Source organism: Sciurus carolinensis, chromosome 15 (genome assembly GCF_902686445.1).
Source record: "Sciurus carolinensis chromosome 15, mSciCar1.2, whole genome shotgun sequence".
NCBI classification, from domain to species: domain Eukaryota; kingdom Metazoa; phylum Chordata; class Mammalia; order Rodentia; family Sciuridae; genus Sciurus; species Sciurus carolinensis.
Window position 1 is genome coordinate 28385535 of NC_062227.1, and position 21926 is coordinate 28407460.

General features: G+C 45.2%; 1 protein-coding gene across 1 annotated transcript in view; it reads right to left on the bottom strand.

The window, feature by feature from the left end:
- Emilin2 (elastin microfibril interfacer 2) overlaps window positions 1-21926 on the bottom strand; it is a 50814-nt gene that overhangs the window by 19331 nt on the left and 9557 nt on the right. The window contains exons 3-4 of the mRNA XM_047526877.1: window positions 8772-8947; window positions 461-2386 (exon numbers count right to left, since the gene is read on the bottom strand). Coding sequence (XP_047382833.1) covers window positions 461-2386; window positions 8772-8947 — 2102 coding nt within the window. The remainder of the gene's footprint in view (window positions 1-460; window positions 2387-8771; window positions 8948-21926) is intronic.

A 21926-nucleotide genomic window follows, 5' to 3' on the forward strand; every position in this document is an offset into this window, starting at 1 on the left:
AACCATAGATGAAGCTTAAAGAGAGGTGACCAGGTCAGCGTCTAGGGGACTCTGCAGGTAGAGGCAGGAACAGCAATACCACCGGCCCAAGTTGTTGGGCCAAAAATCTGACCCCAGGAAAAGTGCCCCAGCATGCACTGTCTATCCTTCGCCATCTATCTGCAGTGAAGGGCCAGTTTTCCTTTTCTATTTCCATTTTGTTATGAACTGGTGCTTTTGTAAGATGTGTGGATCACGTGTTGGAATGCCACAGTGACATCAAATTACTTTTAAGACCTCTAAATACACACTCTGCATGCTGGCATGTATCTCATTGCCACCGAGCACCTAACAATTCACAAACGGCACTAAGCTCTGAGTCACACTTGGGGTAGGCCTGGCACAGCTTAGTTAATGCCACAAACCATCCACAACCCACTACAGATGCACACAAGAGGTGGAACGGTCAAGTTCAACTTACTTGCCGATGGTTGGAATTTGATCAGATCTTGCAAGTCAGTAGAAATCTGGAAGACGTGGCTGTAGAACTGCTGGACAGAATTCTTCAGGCCGGAAATGTCTCTGGCATGTGACCTGAGCGTCCCATTCATCTGCCTGACGCAGTTCCACAGGCTGCTGACGTGTCTGTTGAGCCCCTCTTTGATCTTCTGCAGACTCCCGGACATGGAGTCCAGCTTGCTGCACGTTTTCTCCATATGGGACACCCTGTCCTCGACCACGGAGACCACCCTCTGGACCCCATGCATGTTTTCCTTACAAGCGTCCAGCTCAGACAGGACCTGGCTCTGGAGCCTCTGCCACCTCTCCTCCAGCTGGCCACAGCACTGAGCCACAGGGTCCTGGGGAGATGGGAGGGTCTGCACCGTCCTTTCTTGCTCACCCCCCTTGGTAAACCCACCTGCTGCAGCATTTTTACCTGCTCTACAATTGCTTATTTCATTCTGAAGATGAGTCACATCTTTATCTGTGTGGTTGAGTTGAGAATAAAGAAGACTAAAACCTTCCTGAAGCTTCTGGATGCGATGCTCGGTTTCCTGAAACTTCCTATGCATCGTGTCATTGAGAGATTTCAAAAGGCTCAGGCTGTCACCCATTATGTGGTCTTCTCTGTTTGGTACAGTACCTTCTAACCCATGAGGTCCTCCCTGGAAGTTCTGCAGGCAAATGTCCTCAACCACTTGAACTTTGTCCCTCAACTGGTTTAATTCCATCATGACCTGTTCATTCCCTGATCCAGACAGCCCTGGCAGGGCTGACCCTGGGGGAGCAAATTCGCCCCCAGTGTTGTTGGCCACCTGTAGCAGAACACTCCCCAGACGGTCTTCCAGGGAGTGTATTTTCTGATCCAGAAGCTGCCTCAAGTCATGGACCTCTCCACTAATGGTCCCCCGGAGGGTTTCCTCAATGTAAAAGCAATGTTCTTCCGCGTTCTTCTCCGTCACGTTGATCCTTGATTCTAGTTCATTCCATCTTGCATCAAAGTCCACATCTGGTTCTGGAACCACAAGGCGGTCAAACTCGTTGTCCAGACGTCCATTTAGCATTCTGGTGGCTTCAGCAACTCTCTCGATTTTCTGCTCTAACTTCTTGATCTGTTGACCAAAGTCTCCACTCTCCTTACCACTGCAGCAGCTGGGCTGGGCCACAGGATCCTGCAGCCGGGCCCGCAGGTCGCTGATGTCCTTTCTCAGGCTCGCCTCCTTTTCCCCGATCAGCTCTATCACTCCCAGGTAGCTGCTTCCGTAGTCGTCACACTGCTGCTGGAGGCCCACCAGCTTGTACTCACAGGTGTTCTTCAGGTCGGCCAGCTTCCGGTCCATCCCCTCCATGAGCTCCTCTCTCAGGGCATCGATCTTACTATCGACGTAGGCTTGGTAGAGCTCACTGGTGGTCATGGTCACTGTGGGGCCCTGGGCAGCCTCCTGGAGCTGTTTGAGCTGCCCTTCGTAACCCTTTACCTTCCCGTCCAGCTCCTCCAGCTTGTCACTCTTGGTCTTCAGAGTATCTCTGACTTCGGCCAATTCAGATTTGATGTCCTTCATACCAGATTCCTTATTATCGAGGACTCCAGGAGGCTGGGCTATCTCCGGGTCTCTAGCAGTCTCACTGCTGGGCCCTGGTTGGGGAGGCGGGCTGCCGAGCCATGAGGTCGGTTTGCTGGCCTCGTCCTGAACAGCATGTTTGAGGTTTTCATTCACTCCCGCAATGGAAGACTGGAGGTCAAGAACCGTCCTTGTGAGTCGGAGAACCTTCTCCTCAAGCATCTGGATTTTCTTTTCCTGAAGTTCTTCAGGTCCCTGTTTTGGATCCACCTTCTGACTTGGTTCTGCTGCATGAGATGGTGGTGAAGTTTCCTTGGGCCCCGAGACTTGGCTTGGTTCATTATCTATTATAAAGAAAAAGTGGGACCTGCATTAACATGTTTCCTTCAGTCAGTTTCTGCAAAGACAGTAGACAGGATACCTACAGAACATGCTTAAATCTTCCCTTACAAGCCCCCTATCTAGTGGCAGATAATTATCATGGTAGAATGGAAAAGCATATGGGTTATGGAGCCAAAAGCTATTTACTGTTTGCCCTTGAACAAATTAATTACCTTCTCTGAACTATAAATCCCCTCATCTATAAAGAGGAGGGACAATTCCTACTAGGATTGTTAAGAGAAAATGCACATAGCATGTATATGCCATCAATGGTCCCCTTTGCCCTGAAGAGAAATAACAACTTTGTCATGTGAGAGCACACTGTTCGCACATGAGTGAACTGCGGTCACACCCAGTCATTGACTGCACACTGTAAAACCATAGGAAGCCACCCATTAGCTGTTGGAAGGTATGATATCATATAGTATCATTTGAGGTTATCCTCAAAACCACTCCTGAGTGTTCTTCAACTTTTATTAGCAACCCTGTGCTAAGACAATCTTACAGACATCACTGGGTCCTATGAAGAGGCTGAGAAAACTAAAAGCAAAGGACAGCTACAACAACACTGTACTGGTGTCTCCGCACCACAAGCCTGCCAGCCATGGGAAGTAAGATTCACCAGGTCAAGGACGACATTCTATTTTTGGTAATTCTCTTTGGATAAAATATCTCCCAAGGAAACAGTCCAAAAGAAAAAAAAAAAAAAATGGAGATAGGTAAATTAAACAAAAGAGAGGCCATCAACACCCGCAGCAAGAGAACAAGAAAAGAACCGTGCCCTGGAAAGGGCCACCGGAAGGGGCCGACACTGACGAACCTGGGGACAGCGGTGAGGACGCCGCGGAAAGCAGAAAAGGTCAGACACGACACGCGAGGAGCAAATTGAACGCAGCAAGCGCCACACGGAAATGCAGACTGAGAACCGCAGGCGCTGGTTCCTGCCACCCGCGGCCCTTTGCACAGGATTAGAACAGCGGCTATTATTTGTTAAATTAATTCTTGGGGCTGGGGCGGTGGCTCAGTGGTAGAGCACTTGCCTGGCACGTGTGAGGCACTGGGTTCGATTCTCAGCACCACATAAAAATAAATGAATAAAAGAAAGGCATCGTGTCCATCTACCACTAAAAACAAATTCTTTAAAATTAATTCTAACAAATCATTTAGTTGTAAACCAGGACTGCAATTCCGACGTCCCAACTCCCAAGCACATCATCTTTTACCCTGCAGAGAATAATAAAGAATACTCATTTTCAATACTGAAAATGTAGACTCTCTCAAGACCCTAAGAATATAAGTTATAAAATCACATATTAGTGAGATGCTATTTTGGCTGTTAGGTTTAGATAGGAGGTGTCCCTGCCGTGGTCTCCCAGGTGAGCCGAGGCCAGAACATTCAGAGGTGAACCGCCTGGGTTATGAGAGCCTTCACCCAATCCCTGCATTAATCCCCGGATGGAATTAACTGAGTGGTGACTGACAGCAGGCAGGCGGGGTGTGGCTGGAGGAGGTGGGCCAAGGGGAGCGCGGCTCTGGGGTACACAGTCTGTCTCTGGTGAGTGGAGTCTCTCTCTCTGCTTTCTGATCATCCTATGAGCTGCCTCCCTCCCCTGGACTCATTGGCCATGATGTTCTGCCTGCTGTCAATGCACTGCGACCTCTGAAACTGTGAGCCCCACATTAAGCTTTTCCTCCTCTAAAACTGTTCTTGTCAGGTCTTTTAGACACAGCAGCAAAAAAGCTACTAAAACACTGGGCAAGGGAAAATTCTTTTTAAAGGTCAAAAAAAAAAATGGGGGGAATGGGAAGAATAAAAGGAGTACTTCTCTTCCACTGGTAATTATGTAAATTGCTATAACTTCTTCAAAGGATATTACAGTACTTTGTATTAAAATACTCAGATCCTTTTGACCCTGCAATTAAAGTTCTAGAAATATATCCTAGAAAATAATCAGGGATGAATATAAAATTTAACAGGGAAAGACACTTATTCAAATACAATATACAGGGCTGGGGGTGTAGCTCAGTGGAAGAGTACTTGCCTCGCAGGTATCAGGTACTGGGTTCAATCCTCAGCACCACATAAAAATAAAGGTATTGTGTCCATCTGCAACTAAATATATTTTTAAAAACACAAATATATAATTAAAAATTACAAACAACCTAAATAACCAACAGTATGAGACTATGTCCAAACAATCCTACTCTTTGAAGCTATTAAATGATATTGTAGAATATTTATTGGCATGAAAGATTATTATTTATTGACAAGAAAAACTAAATTGCAAAAACAGTACATTCTTTACAATGAGAATGTATCAAGAATAAGCATTTCCTTTCACTTCCTCCTAAAAATCCCACTAAAATGACAATGAAAAAGGGAGGGGACCAAAACCCCTACCCAACTTATATATTAAAAACTGGCATCAGGGGCTGGGGTCGTGGCTCAGTGGTAGAGCGCTTGCTTAGCATGTGTGAGACACTGGGTTAGATTCTCAGCACCACAAAAAAAACTAAATAAACAAAATGAAGGTGTTGTGCCCATCTACAACTAAAAAACAAACAAACAAACAAAAAAATGACTTTTTTTTTAGTTGTAAATGGACACAATGCCTTTATTTATTTTTATGTGGTGCCGAGGATCGAACCCAGTGCCTCACACGTGCTGGGCAAGTGCTCTACCACTGAGCCACAACCCCAGCCCAGTTATGGACTTTTTTAATAGCAGTATTGGATGCCAGAAGGAAAATAAGCAATGTTTTCAAAATTCTAAAGGAAAAGTATTTCCAACCTAGAATTCTGAAACTAAACTAAAAATATTTTCATACTATCAAGTATCACAAAAGTTTACCTCCTACGCAATCTTCTCATGAAACTACTAGAGTAAGCTGGGGGTGTAGCTCAGGGGTAGAGCATTTGCCTAGCATGTTCTACCCTTAGCAGCACAAAAAAAGGGAAAAAAAAAAAAAAAAGAAAAAGAAAAAGAAAGAATCTACTGTAGAATGTGCTCAAGCAAAACAAGAGTAAAGTAAGAAAGAATGAGCAGGGAGCTAAAGAGAAAATGGGAATCCAATTGAAAAGAGGCAGGTTAAGACCCCAGGGAGAGGGAAAGAGGGGGGGTATGAGAAGGCTCCAGGAGGTTTCTTCAAGAAAATGAAGCTGCTGTGTCTAGACATAAAAAAGGGACAGTCAAATAACCAGACAAGGATTTGGTTTGAAATGGGAAACACACACCACCACACACCACACACACATGTACACACAAGACCCAGAAAAGGAAAAACATAAGACAATCACTAACTATGGAAAATCAAAAGTCCATGTAGGAAAGACCATTCCTAATATACCACAGGGCTTGGCTGTAAACATTAACCACAGAGTTGGTACAGTACATATTGACTTCAGTGAAAATATGGTGTTTTTACTGTATGGAAAGTAGGGTGTTGGGGAATGGACCAAAGGGAGTTAGATTTCTCAACTTCCACAAAGAGGAGTCAAGAGATTTGGAGGTAAATTCCAAAGATGCATCTGAAGCGTTTGCAGCGGGCTTGCCTAGCTTGCAGGAGGCTCTGGGTTCTCTCCCCAGCACCAGAAGAAGAAGAAGAAAAGAAGAAGTTTAAAGTAATTGCCTCTGGTTTGGACAAGGAGTGAGGGAGAACCGGTTTCCTCTTCTTCCCATTCGTCATCGTAGAGTTATTTAACTTGTAAAACTAAATGTATATATTCAAACTTTGATGAAATTAAAAGCCCAAACTAAACAAACAAAGATAAACTACTAGGACCCAGCAGACCCTACCTCCCCTACCTCGTGTTTCCCACACAGGCTCACGACAGGATTAACTGTAATCACAGCCTATGTTTATCTTCCCTGGGGTCAGGAACCCAGTCTGCCTGGTTTTTCCTTATTCCAAGTGCCTAGGATAGAGCCTGCCAGATGCAGGAAAAACTCAAGTTCCTTAACGAAATGTTAGGGGAGGCTGTCGATGTTTGAATGTGCCCTCCAAATCTCAGGTAGAAGTTTAATTTCCAAGAGGTGATCAGGACTGGAGGATTCTAACCCTTGCGAATGGGTAACTGCAGGAGTTCCTGATAAAAGTATGAGCGTGACCTGAGTTTTCTGTCTGACTCATGCTTGCCTGCCCTTCTGCCATATTATGATGATGGCTATTTGTTTGTTTGTTTGTTTTTATGAGCAGATGCTGGCCCTCGATCTTGAACTTCCCAGCCTTCAGAACTGTGAGAAATAAATTTCTTTTCTTTCTAAATTTTTCCAGTCTCTGGTGTTCAGTTAGAGCAACCTAAAACAGTGGCTACTATCAAAAAGACAAGAGATAAGTGCTGGTGAGGGTGTGAAGAAAAAGGAACCCTCGTACACTGGTGGTGGGAATATAAATTGGTACAGTCACTATGGAAAAAAGCATGGAGCAGCCAGGGGCTGTGGCACATACCTATAACCCCAGGGACTTGGGAGGCTGAGACAGGAGGATGGTAAGTTTGAGGCCAGCCTCAGCAACTTAGCAAGGCCCTAAGCAACTTAGTGAGACCCTGTCACAAAATAAAAAACAAAAAGAGCTGGGGATGTGGCTCAGTGATAGAGCACCCCTTTTTCAAGTCCCAGTATTTAAAAAAAAAAAAAAAAACTATGACTATTTCCTAAAAAATTAAAGTAGAACTATCACACAATCAGTAATCTACTTCTGGATATAGACCCAAAGAAAGGAAATCAGTATCTTGAAGTGATATCTACATGTCCCTGTTCATTGTTATTGTTCACAACAGCCAAGATACATTAACCACCTCAGTGTCCCTCGATGGATGAATGGACAAATAAATTGTGGTGTGTGTGTATGTGTGTGTGTGTGTGTGTGTGTCTGTGTGTGTTTCTGTGCATCTACATATATACAGCATGATACTCTTCAGACTTAAAAAGGAAAATCCTATCATTTACAACCTGGAGGGCATTATGTTAAGTGAAATAAGCCAGACACAGAAAGAGAAATAACAAACCATCTCACACATGGAATCTAAAGAGAATCAAACTCATAAAAGCAAGAACAGTGGCTGCCAGAAGCTTGTGGGTGGGGGAAATGGGGAGATGTTGGTCAAAGGGTGTGAACTTCCAATTATGAGATAAACAACTTCAGGTCAGCCATATAGTAGATCCAGCCTGGGTGGTGATGGATATGTTAATTTGACCGTGTTAATCATTACACACTGTATGCACAAAGTCATTACTTTGCACAGCTGAGTATAGCCAACCTGACAATTAAATATTTTAAATAAAAAACATGTTCCTATGTTTTGTAAACATTTTTTAATTGGCATGCATTACTTAGATAATAAAGAGATCATTTAAAAATCTATTTTACAGATAATGTTGGGAAGCACTACCAGCTGAAAACTGAAAAGATCTCATGGGAAGGTAAAAAGCAAAGATGACTTAAACATCTCATTTTGCAAGAAAAGCTAAGCTGTGTTTATTGTGACTCATTTTTAGAGGAGGAAAGATGAGGTGATGTAAGAGCAAAATGCGAGGAAAAAATTTTATCTGTAAAAATCATTCTCTAAATGTTACACTTCAAGAGCTGAGGTGAACTATTGGTGAAAATTCTAACTTGGAGCTAAACTTTGCAAACATCTCATCCCAAACATAAGGAGAATCATTTAACATTTTTTTTTTTTTTTTTTTTTTGGGTGCTGGGGATCGAACCCAGGGCCTTGTGCTTATAAGGCAAGTACTCTACCGACAGAGCTATCTCCCCAACCCCACATTTTTTTTTTTTTTAAGACTATTTTAACTCCTTTAAACTCGGCTTTCTAACTGGGCCTTGGAGATGAAAGTAAAATCAGAGCACCATGACATCTGAGGGTCTTCACATCAGTGCCTCCAGGCCACACTAGTCTGAACCCATTAGCATTTACCATCCTGGTTCTAAGGCGCTGGCTTGTACAAGGGGAGTTGGCCCTAACTAAGCAATTTACTCACAGCAGAGTTTGCTTCTACTCCTGCAAATAAATTTCAGCCATGCTGGGTGTGGCGGCACATGCCTGAATTCCCAGGGATTGGGAGGCTAAGGCAGGAGGATGGCAAGTTTGAGGCCAACCTCAGCAACTCAGCAAGGCCCTAAACAATTTAGCAAGACCTTGTCTCAAAATTAAAAAAATACAAAGGACTGGCTCAGTGGTTAAGTAAACCTGGGTTCAATACCCAGCACCAAAAAAGAAAAAAAAATATTCTGCTACATATGTATATTTGTTCCATCTGGTAGATGATAAATCCCATCCTTTGAAGCAGTACTGGAAATGTTAAAGGTGGCCACGCAGATCAAAGCACCAGTAAAACGTTACCTGTGGCTTTCTTTATGCTGTTTCGAGGCCGAGCAGGCGTGGGGCGGGGGGTCTTCACGGGGTCTTTGGGACCTTCTTGGCAGTCTGCTCCTCTAAAGCCAGGGCAACATCTCCATTCCAACTGGGTCACCGTCTTGTACCTGATAACATACCTGGGTCTGAAGTTCACCCGATACCTGCGGGCAGAAGGCAGTGCCCCTCTGTTAGTGTCTGTGTTAAGAGTGCGTTTGGGGGCTGGGGAGATAGCTCAGTTGGTAGAGTGCTTGCCTTGCAAGCACAAGGCCCTGGGTTCGATCCCCAGCACCGCAAAAAAAGAGTGCATCTGGTCCTCCCAGAGATGAAGCCAAGTAAAGAGGCTTCGGGGTGCACAGGACCCTCCCCGGAGGGGTCACTGGTCTTCTCAGTCCAGCTGACTCCCCAGGGGTTAGAAAGGCAGGGCCTTCCCACCCTGGGAACTGGCCTCCTCCCTCCAGCTCTTAAGATACAGGGGAGGGCTGGGGTTGGGGCTCAGTGGTAGAGCGCTCACCTAGCATGTGTGGGGCACTGGGTTTGATTCTCAGCATGCATATAAATAAATAAAATAAATGTCCATTGACAACTATAAACTTTCTTTTTAATTCTTTAAAAAAAGATTCAGGGGAAACAGAAAAACTTAGCCATGCAATTCCCATTTGATGTGGACAGTTTTGGGTCCCTAAACAGAGCTTTTGTTCACCAACAAACTTCCATTCACAACTCAGAGCTATGTGGGGATTTTTTTCAGGTGCAATTCAAGGTTGTATTTTTGTTTTAAGGAAAGCATCCCTGACACCCCTGTGTTCCATAAACCCCACTTGGTCAGCTCCACCCCATTGACCCTATCACGGCGGAGGAAGCAGCAGGCTGCCGTGTCTAGGCACCATCCAGTGTCCACGTCTATTTACAGAGATGCCCTGGTGCCATGCAGCAATTAGGACGCAGAATCAAAGCACGGACGCTTCACCCATATAGAGTGTGCGTTCCGACGTACGGGGACATCCCAGAGACACTTCCAGTGAGTTGTCAAGTCCTCCAGCCCCTGGGCTAGGCCTGGACCCAGAACAGATGCCGACGACCCAGCAGCCCCTGGCACACAGTAGGGATGAAGCCAGGAGCTCAGGACGCCTCTCCTCACGGCTGACAGAAGCCGTGGCCACACAGGACGGCCCTCCCTTGCTGTGCCGCAGCTTTGACTTTCTGGCGGGGAACCTCCTCTCCCCAAAGGCTTCACTCTCGCTTCATTTCTCACAGCAGCACCAGCAGCTGGCCCTGTCTTTGGGTCGGTTCCCAGAAAGAAACAGGTTTTGCGTCACTTCATCAGGGCTGCTGCGGGGACTCATGGGGGACTTGGGATGACCAGCTGTGGGGGCTGCTGGGACCTGCAGGGCTTAGCCAGCCAAGTGAGTCCAGCATGGGCACCAGCCTTGGAGCTGGGGACTTCAAAGTCATGTTCCTAACACAGCTACGTGTTCCAAACAAAACTACATGTTCCTCACAAAACTACAATTACTAAATGTAATGGACCTTTGACATCTCCCCCGAGGGTCATAACTATGACAACTGAAGGTCCTTTCTTTGAGGGTATGGGGGACTGAACCCAGGCATGCTCTACCACTGATCCAAATTCCTAACTCTCTTTATTTTTTATTTTAAGACGGGCTCTTGCTAAATTGCCCAGGCTGGCCTCACACTTGTGGCCCTCCAGCCTCAGCCTTCCCAGTACCTGGGATTATAGGCATGTGTCACAGAGTCTGAGTTAATTAAAGATCCTTCCTTTGGTCGTGGTGCTGGGGATGGAACCTAGGCCTCTGAGCATGCGAGGCAAGCGCTCTACCACGGAGCTCCAGCTCCAGCAAAACCATGACAATGAAACCTTCAGTGTAAAGACCTACTCCACTGGACGGTCAGGTGTCCCTGCAGAATCCCAAGAGGGCCCCACCGCCAGTTTGGAAGCTGCCAGACCTCGCACCTTTTGCTGTCCCGTTTCCATAGGTCTTTTAAGACTGTAGCTCTCAACCAAGGCCATCAACATCACCCAAAGAATGGTGAAAAAATATGCATGGGGTTGGGGAGATAGCTCAGTTGGTAGAGTGCTTGCCTTGCAAGCACAAGGCCCTGGGTTCGATCCCCAGAACCAAAAAAAAAATTAAAAAAAATACGCATGTCTGGCTGACCCCCACAGAGGTTCTGAGGGCCTCAGCATGCGGATTCTGAGAAGCTCCAAAGGGAGGCTTTTTCAAAGAACACAGAAGAGGAACCTCGATAAGTAAAAGGGAAATGCAAGGGGTGCTCATGGGAGGTGAGGTCAGGGGAGGGCAAAGGCCCCCCACTACCAGGCTTCTTGTTCTCTCCTTTCCCTTCCACCTCCATCCCCCATCATGGCCCCTTCCACAGGTGAAATATCAGGGGCTCAGAGAGGTTAGATGACTTGTCCAAGTTCATTCTGAAAGTTGCCGGGCTGGAAGTTCAGCCCCTGTCCTTCCCTGTACTCTGCACACTCCCAACAGGCAGAAGCAGCCAGTCCCTGTGGCACCTGCCCTAAGAGTGTGGCAGCAGCCCCTCTGGAGATGTTCCCAAAGGCCCTCAAAGTTGGTGAGAAGGTAGTCAAGCGCCCCACGCTGCCATGCCACCAGCTAATTCCAGCCCTGGCCCTCTCCCACCCCACCTTCACAAAGCTTTTTTTTTTTTGTACTAGAAATCGAACTTGGGGGATCTAACACTGAGCTACATCACAAGCCGTTTGTTGTTGTTGTTGTGAGACAGGGTCTGCTCAGTCCCTTAGAGCCTGGCTAAATTGCAGAGGCTGGCCTCAAACTTGCAAATCTCCTGCCCCAGCCTCACAGATCGCTGGAATTACAGGCGAATGGTGGCATAGCGACCAGTCCATACACAAAGGATTCTTGAAAATATGAAAAAAAAAAAAAAAAAAAAGAATAATTCCACTTCACTGTCTTACATACTCAAGCCAAACATAATGCTGGAAAAATGTGTACGCTCAGGAGACCTTTCTTGCTCTGCATTAAAGACTGGATGTGAACACGTGTTTGCTCGTGGGGCTGGTTCATCTGCAGGTGATGGTCCATAAGAAACCTTCTGGGTAAGGTGGAGCCAGGCAGGGGACAAGACTGGGCGACATGGAAGAGGGGCACCCGGCCACATCCCCACCGCATCCCACCCTGCCCTGGGGGCCTAACCCCAATGCCTGAGCTGCAGGGTGAGAACGCCCTGCTCTGCCGACCCCGCCTCATCACTTTAAAAGCAGTGATCATTTTGGAGCCAGTTCATCACTTAGGGAAGTTCCCTGGAGTCCCCGCCCTCCGCCCAGCGACGCACGTTCTCCACGCCCACCGTTTCCAGGTTCCCCTTGGCGCGTTCCTACAACTTCTCAAGCCTCGTGTGGGGAGGAGGCGGTCCTGGCCGGCGACAGCTGGAAATGATCACTGGGCCACCTCCAGCCGTGGGAAAGCTCACCGGTTTCTGATTTCTCCGTGTGTAAGGCCACACAGATCCCCGAGGTGGCTCTGCGCCCTGCTGCATGGCCTTCAGGCTTAGGGGGTGGGGGTGGGGCACACGGTAGGGGTTGTCCAGCCTGACAGCTCTACTGGGATTTTCCCAGCAGAAATTAGGTTCCCACTAATATAGCCACCAGTCTGAGGTTCCCCAGAGGTTGAGCAAGAACCAAATAGGAGTCCCCTCTCCATTATCCAGGGCACTGCAGGAAAATATCCTGCCCTGGAAGCTTTTATAAGGTGTCAGGGACCAGGCCCAGTGGCGCACACCTGTAATTCCAGCAATTCAGGGGGCTGAGGCAGAAGGATCACAAGAGCAGCCTCAGCAACTTAGTGAAACTTTGTCTCAAAAAAATAAATGAATAAAATGGATTGGGGATGTAAGTCAGTGGAAGAGAGCCCCTGGATTTAATCTCTAGTACAGCAAATAAACAAACAAACAAACCTAGTTATCCTCTGGTCTAACTCTAAGCAGATGTGAATTCTTTTTTGTTTTGTTTTGTTTTTTGCGGGGTGGTACCAGGGTTTGAACTCAGGGGCACTAGATCACTGAGTCACAGCCCCAGCCCTATTTTGTATTTTATTTAGAAACAGGGTCTTGGCTGAGTTGCTTAGTGCTGCCTCACTTTTGTTTAGGGCCTTACTTAGTTACTGGGGCTGGTTTTGAACTCCCCATTCTCCTGCCTCAGCCTCCCAAGCTGCTGGGATTACAGGTGTGTGCCATAGTGCCGGGTCCAGATGTGAATTCTTAAGTCTCCCCAGAACCAAAACCAAACTGCGGAATCCTGGGGTCACGAAGAACTGCAGGAATCACACAATGGAAAGTAACTCAGAGCTGTGCCATCTAATAAGGTGGCCATTAGCCACATTAGGTTATTCAAATGTATGCAAATTTTTAAAAAATGGTGGTGTACACCTGTAATCCCAGCAACTCAGGAGGTTGAGGCAGGAGGATCACAAGTTCGAGGTCAGCCTCAGCAATTTAGTAAGGTCCTGTCTCAAAATAAAAAATAAAAAGGGCTGGGGGTGAAGCTCAGTGGTCGAAGTACCCCTGGGTTCGATCCCTAGTACCAAAAAAATTAAATTAAAATTAAACATTTAGTTCCTTGGTCACAATAGCCACATTTCAAGTATTTAAGAGCATGAACATTTCTATCATCACAGAAAATTCTACTGGACAGGACTGACCTAGACGGTCCATAAATCAGTCACATATGCACACCTGTTCACCAAGCCATCCTCTTCCTCCCACTAGAACTTGCACAGCATCCCTTCCAGAACTGCTTTCCTGAAGCACAACACTTCCCTGAAAATAGTCACCCAGCCCCAGCAAGGGGACATCTAGACAACTTTTGCACAAGGTAGGGGGTCTACCCTGCATTTGGCATTTACCTGTATTTTATTTTCACATAGCCTTTTACTAAAGCTCTATCCAAACCTGTGACCCCTTCAGGATACAGGCTGGACTGGGATTTCTCCCAAGAACAAACTTTCTAATAACTCCTCTCTTTCCAATCCCTGGCCTGCCCCAAACAACCTGGAGCCAACTCTTCTGGTTTCATTCTGCATGTGTGATTCCACACAGTATTGACCGGAAAGGAACTGAGAGGATGCAGAAAGAAACCAGAAAGAAGTACTTCCCTGCTAGACCTGGGAAATAATCAGCTACCCAGAGGGAAGGAAATTAGCAGGCAAAAGAAACAAGTCAACAAGATTCAGAACTGCTCACCCAGAGCAGACTGGGTTGTTATCCACCATCCATTCCATCCACAGGAATTATTTTTTTTTAAATTGAGACAAGATAAACATGGCGTGAAATCTAGCATCTTGCCAGGTGCCGTGGTACCTGCCTGTAATTCCAGCCACGCAAGAGGCCGAAGCTGGATCACAGTTGGAGGTCAGATTGGGCAACTTAGTGAGATTCTCAGCAACTGAGGAAGACCCTGTCTCGAAAAATACAAAGGGTTGGGGATGTTGCTCAGTGGTAAAGCACCCCTGGATTCAATCCCTAGTACTACAAGGAAAAAAAAAAAATTGGCTTCTTAACCATTCCTTTTATTCTGTGGTGTTAGGGAATGAACACAGGACCTTGCACACGATCAACCACAGAGCTACACCCCAGCCCACCTTAACCATTGTTAAGTGCATCTTAACAATGTGTGACACCTAGCACATTGGCACTGCCGTGCGACCACTACCACCCATCCTCCAGAACTTTTTTTTTAATCTTCCCAAACCAAAACTGTACCCACTAAACACTAACTGTCCATAGTCCACAGTTCTTGGCAACCACTTCCTGCTTTTTCTATGAATTTGATGACTCTTGCTACCTCCTACAAAAGGAAGCCTAGAATAATTCATCTTCTTGTGACTGGCTTGGTTCACAGGGTAATGTCCTGGAGGCTCATCCCTTACAGCAGGTGGACAGAAATTCCTTCCTTTTGAGACAGTGATTCACTTTTTAAAATTTTGGTCTGTTAGAAATGGACAAGACAGTAGATTGATTTTCTAGGAACTACTTGTGACAAATGTTTTTGTTGTGGTTTGAGATGTTGGGGTTGTTTTGGGTTTTCTTCTTTCTTGACTGTTAATGAATAAACAAATGAGCTTTTTATATTTATTGACACTTTTTATATTTTTTGACACTTTGCCAAAAGCAAAAATATAGTGGGACAGTAGAGGCTAGAAATCTGAGGTCAGAAGTGATTTCAGGGGCTGGGGTTGTGGCTCAGTGGTAGAGCACTTGCCTGGCATGTGTGAGGCACTGGGTTTGATCCTCTACACCACATGAAAATAAATAAATAAAATAAAGGTATTGTGTCCATCTACAACTTAAAAAAAAAAAAAGTAATCTCAGAACTATATTGAAGTGAAGAGTGATTTTGCCCCAGCAGAAGCACTTCCCATTTGAATCTAATTTGTCCTACTGCCAATAAAAAATTGACCATTATGGGCTGGGGTTGTGACTCAGTGGTAGCATGCTTGCCTAGCACATGAAAGGCCCTGGGTTTGATCCTCAGCATCACATAAAAATAAAGGTATTGTGTCCGCCTACAACTAAAAAATATTTTTTTAAAAATTGGGCACTAGAAAAAAACACATGCATCTACAAAGACAATTTCTGCAATATTAGGAGGTGAGGTCTGATTCCTAAGGTCCCAATTCCAAGTCTGGAAAAGTGTCCCCACTTGAGAGAAAATGAAACACCAATGAACCTTCCTGCAGCTTAAAGCACAAACACAAAATCAGATTTCTAATTTTTTTCTGCTACATTACACATTGTTAATTAGATCTCTGCATGGAGAAATTAATAATGTGAAGCAAAGAAATGTAAACCATTATACTTGGCTTTTTAGGAAATTCATCTAAATTTTAAAAGCTAGAACACTTGGGCAAGTATATTTTGAAATATAAAAATGTATCTAATGAGTCTAAAGGCCAGATTGATGCTACCTGATTAAAATTAGATTACAATATAGCTTTATAGGTTTTTGTTTTGTTTTGTTTGTTTTTTATTTTTACAGACTGCATTTTGATTCATTGTATACAAATGGGGTACATCATTTCGTTTCTGTGGTTGTGCACGATGTAGATTCATACCATTCATGTAATCATACGTGTATGTAGGGTAATGATGTCTATCTCAGCTTTATAGTTTTCAAAAGCAGATCCTAGACCAAAACAATGTGTTCAAAATGGAAATACAGGAGAGACTCATTTCCCTGTACAAAGCTACATTTGCTGGAGAAACCACAATTTTAAGCTGCTTATATTTTCATTTTCTCTTGAATTTCCTTATGCACTTCAGAGTGGACAAGTTGGGTGTCAAAACCTAAAGTCCAAAATACCGCTCAGTATTTGCCCTGACAACACAGTGTAATGAGAAGTTTTTCCCCCACTATCTATTTATCCCCCTAATCCACAATTCCACAGTCATAAAGAAGGGGGATTAAAGATAACCGCAGCGGCTCAGCTGCAAGGCCGAGTCCCAACGCTGCTGCTGTAGCTGGTGGACTCGTTATTCTTAGATTCGCGAAAAGATCGGAACCTTCCTGGGAGCAAACTCGCATTGCTAAAGATGACATCACCTCCAGGAGCTGGCTGCATCCAGTCCCTTGAAATATAGCTTCTGCCTGTGTTCCAAGGCGTCCACGTTTTCAGCTCTGACTTCTTCACCTTGGGAGACACATTCCCAAATTAAGTCACTACCCCAACAGCGGGGAGGACGGAGGACGGAGGAGGGAGGGAGGGAGGGAGGGAGCGGTGGGGGGCGTCCCACGGGGCCTTGGCCGGCTGTGAGGGCAGCAAGATCCAAGAGGTTGCGAAGGCCCACGTGTGTGCAAAGACTCTTTATGGGAGGCTGCTGCCCGCAGGTAAAGGCTGCCCTTCAGTTCCGCCCGTCCTCATTCCTGGAGCCCCTGTCCTCACTCCCCAGCGAACTCCCCCTCGGCGTTCCCACAGTATGAAGCATGAGAACATCTGCTGGCCTGGGCCCTTCGCAGGCCGCTCACCACAGACACCACTTCCCGTAGTTTTGTGATCCAGGCCTTTCTACTCGGAGCCACCAAAGCACTCTATTTTAATTACCCTCTTCCTTTTTTAATTGCCCAACTTCTACAAAAGTCAGTAATTTCGAAATCTTTTTTTCCTTAGCTTGGCCTCTCCAGTCTGCAGCAGCGATCCCTCTCTTTCCAAAGGTCTCAGTCCCTCGGTGCCTGCCCTGCCGCCTCTTCCAGCCACTCCTCAACCTGCTGCTCATCCGAAGTTCTCAGAATTTGCTTTTAGATGCCACAAGCCAATTGGCCAAGCCATCCCTTCTGTAATCCATTTCAGACCCTGGGGTGAAGACCTTGGACGTGGACAAGCTCTGGTGCTCGGAAACACAGAAAATCTCTGCAGATGTAAAAGTATGTTCTACTGGGCACGGTGACGCAAGCCTGAAATCCCAGCCGCTAGGGAGGCTGAGGCAGGAGGATGGCAAGTTTAAAGCCAGCCTCAGCAACTTAGCGAGGCCCTAAACAACTTATTGAAACCCTGTCTCAAAAAATTAAAAGGGCTGGGGATGTGGCTCAGCGGGAAAGCACCCCAGGGTTCAATCCCCAGCACCAAAAAGAAAAAAAAAAGTTCTTCCTTTGAGCCAATTCATTCTCAGGTTAAAAAAAAAAAAATGATAACCTGGAAATTTAAAACACAGCAACTCTTTTTTTTTTCTAATTTATGAAACACATTGTGGGAAAGATGAAAACATAATTGAGGCTCGTGTTTCTTTCAGGGTTCAGGCCGACCCAGGACTGTGGACTGCGCAGTGTTTTCTGAAGTCACCTGTGACACAGGGAGGTGAAGCCATTGTCACTCACCAGCCCTCTGCTGAAAAGTGGCAGCCTTTTTCTTTGGAATACTGCTGCCACCCCCCAGGCCTGAGGATGTGACCAACCGAGGAGGGTAAGGGGGCTGCTGCATTTGCTGTTAATGGGAAGGGTGATGGAGGTGATGTAGAATTTCCCCTCAAGAAGAGTCTCCTCCTATAATAATGGACTCATTTGCCCCCACGATGGAATATAGTTAATTCCCTACCATGAGGAGATGAATAATGAGATCCTGATTATCTCACGGATAAAAGCAATCCTGCCATAACCTCCAATCAACAATCTGGGAACTGAGTTACCTGATCCTTCTGCCTCAGACTCCTGAGTACCTGGGATGTGGTTGGCTACCTGACTCAGCCAAATTTCCCCTTTTTCTATGAATACCAGTCTTATTACATTAGGACTCATCCTAAGACTCCAACTTAACTTGATTACCTTAACTTGAAAAGGGTTCTTTTTCCAAATGAAGTCATCTTCTGAAGTATTAGGGGCTAGGATTCCAGCAAATCTTTATTAGAGGGCACAATTCAACTCTGTAATGACATGGTTGGGAGTTTGGACTTCACTGTTCAGGTAAAGGGGAGCCAGGGAAGGTTTTGATGAGGGAGCTCATCAGAGTCGTGCTTCAGAATGTTAATATGGCCTTTCGTTAGTGGTACTGACTGGACCATGTTCTGCAAACAGTACCCAACAATAAAAGGTAATTGACTATTGATAGAATACAACAAGGATGAATCTCATTATTACGCTTAAAGAAGCCAGACCTCCAAAACAGAGATGACACCATTTATATATAATATAAAGGAAGTAACCTTATTATATATTTGTATACAAAATACAAACAAATCTATAGTGATAGGAGGATCACAAGTTGGAGGCCAGCCCGGGAAATCTACTGAGAACCTGTCTCAAAATAAAAAGGACTTGGGGATGTAGGTCAGTGGCAAAGAACCCCTGGGTCCAATTCCCAGTACCGTCCCTACCCAAAAATAATTGGAATCAAAGGACATGATTAGATATTTCTCCAGAGAAAACATACAAATGAACAACTGTCATATTTACAAAAAAATAATTTATGGCTATAAGAAGAATTGCAAGCTCGAGTCCAGCAAGACTCCATAGCAAATTCTTTAAAAATTACAAAAAGGGCTGGGGATGGAATCAGTGGTAGGGCAATCCCCAGTACTGACCGATGGATGAATGAATGGATGGATGGATAGAAAAGGGGAAATCTGGACACAGACAGACAGGTATAGAGGGAAGATGGCCTCATACAAGCTCAGGAGAGAGGCCTGGAACAGACCCTGAGCTCTTGGTCCTGGAGGACCAACTCCACCAACACCTATTCCCTGTGAATGTCCCTTCGTTTCCTGCTCTTAGTCCTTGCTCAGGTTGTTTTATTTTTTGACTGATGCTGGCCTTGGCTTCTCTCATACCTACATACACTCAACTAGAACATTCCTTCGAAGCCTTGCCAAGATGTCACCACTTCCAAACAAGTTATCAGGTTCTTCCTAGCTAGAAATCATCTTTCCCACTTCCGAATAGCTTGATATCTCTGTGGTTCTCTTATTACAATCCCCATTCCTACATTCTGTACTTATTTCTGCTCATCTCATTTTATCTACTGGATGTGAACTTCTGGAGGGCAAGAAAGGGGTCCCTGCTGTATCTCCATGGAGCCCAACTCTGGGTCAGATGTGGGCCTTGCATGAAAATATTTGTTTAATGAAACTGAGAAACCAACAGTCCTCTAATTACAAGTCTTCTCTCAACCCGACTGAGCTTTCTGCCAATTCAAAATGGCTTATGCTAATTATGTATCCTTAATCCAACATTTTCCAGGGCTATGAATGTGAAGTGTGTTTTTTGGAAAACTTCATTATGGTTTTATCTCATGTTCTACATCTGTTATGCATTTACCCTTTCCTCTCAGCTGTTGTTCAGAAAAATCAGGGAAATAACCGTATTATCAATATCAATAATTTTCTATGCTCAGCCTCTCCCCACAAGCCATCAGGTACAACTCAACTATGTGCAAACGAATAGAACAACAAAAGAGTTCAACAAGCATCAATCTCACAATTATGCTCAAAGCCAGACCCCCCAAAAAGAGTATATACCTTTGACATCATTTACATAGACTCTAGAAAATACAAACAAACCTATAGTGATAGAAAGCAGATCAGTGGTTCCTAGGAATCGGATGTGTGAGGAGAAGGAAGACAGAAGCATTACCAAAGGGCTTGGGGAAATTTTGGGAGGTGATGGATATGTGTGCTATTTTTATTGTGATGTTGGTTTCACATCAAAATATTAAATTATACGACTTCAAATATGTACAGTTTACAATGATACCTCAATAAGGTTGGTTTCTGTTGTTGTTTTGGTGTGGTTTGTATTTTTTGGTACCATGGATTAAACCCCGGGGTGCTTAACCACTGGGCCACATCTCCAGCTCGCTCCATTTTTTTGTTTTTGAGATAGGGTCTAAGTTGCTTAGGGCCTTGCTAAGTTGCTGAAGCTGGCTTTGAATTTGTGATCCTCCTGCCTCAGCCTCCCACCTGGCAGGGATTACTATACCCAGCTCAATAAAGTTATTTAAAAAACAAATGTGTATGTCTGCATTAGGGTGATTTAAAATCTCCAGGCCCGGTTGGGGTGTAGCTCAGTGGTAGAGTAAAAGCTTAGCATGTGTGAAGCACTGGGTTCCACCCTCAGTACCAAAAAGCAAATACATAAGTAAAAATAAAAATTTTCAAGTCTATGAAAGCAAAGTGCTATAGTCTTATCTTGAAAATTCAATAATAAATCTCATTTAGAAACTAAAATCAGCATTGAGTCTTTTACAGTTTTAAAATGAACTTAACCAAGTTATTGTTTTTAGAATTTTTAATTGTCCATGGACCTTTATTTATTCATACGCGGTGCTGAGAAACGAACCCAGGGCCTCACACGTGCTAGGCAAGCGCTCTGCCACTGAGCCACAACCCCAGGCCTTGTTGTTGTTTTAATGTATAGGCTTACTCTTCAGACACACAGCCCGTTAGTTTTGCCTTTTGAGAACTCAGGCTTAACATTTGTTTTTGTAGCCAAGCACGGTGGCACACACCTGTGCTCCCAATGACGCAGAAGACTGAGACAGGAGGATCGCAAGTTGGAGGCCAGCTTCAGCAACTTAGCTGATGATACTGAAGATACTGTCTCAAAATAAATAAATAAATAAAATGGGCTGGAGATGTGGCTCAGTGGTCAAGTGACCAGGTTCAACCCCCAGGACCAAAACAAAAACAAAAACAAAAAAGAAACAAAATAATCCATTTTGTATAAAATACACAAAAATGGATGTTAGCATTTTTAAAATAGGACTGGGGCTGGGGATGTAGCTCAGTGATAAAGCACTTGCCTCATATGTGCAAGGTCCTGGGTTCAATCCCTAGCACGGAAATAAAAACAAAATACAGCCAAAAGTGGCCACTAGTTGGGATCATTAGCTTTCCTGTAATGATTCTGACGGGGGCATTTAGAGTGAGCCTGGCTCTTTTGGTTCAGAAAACAGTACACTCTGAATTTTGGCTTTCCCTCCGGCATGCAGTGAGACGGAGCTCTGGGTTTTGTCTTACCACTTGTTTTCTGCAATGATGCAACAGAATGACTCCTAAATATCTAGCGAGCAGCCAGAAAATGATGTCATGCGCTATGATGGGAAAGGGGCGCCTGGCCTATCATGGTGGAGCTGGAGCCCTGGCCCTGCATCCTTGTCCAGGAAGGTCCTGGAGAACCACCAAGGTAGGAGACACCTGATGCATAAACCAGCCTGGATTCCGGGTTCTGGAATGTTCAGCATATTAAGGAAGGGCTGCTGCCACTTCCCTGCTCAGGTTTTCATTCAGACAGCATGCGAGGGGCTCAGTGTGGCTCAGGGGTAGGGGACCTGCTCAGCATGCGAGTCCCTGCGTTCCATCCCCAGCACCTCAGAGAAAAAGGAACAGCATGCTCAGCTCTGGGCTGAAGGCTGACAAGAGCCAGAGAAACGCTTAATGTGAGATGAGCTCTCCCATTAAGGGCCAGATTACCAAACCCACCCCGCCCTGAGCTCTGTCGCAATCTCAGCCACAGTCGCAGTCACAGCCACAGCTTGGGTCCTCCCTTTTCAAGATATGTGGAAAAGCTTCAGTTAGCAAAAAACAAGCAGGATTTTCCCCCAGTATGGTTTAGAAGACATTTTTATGTCCTTATCTCATTATCCTTAACAATATCCC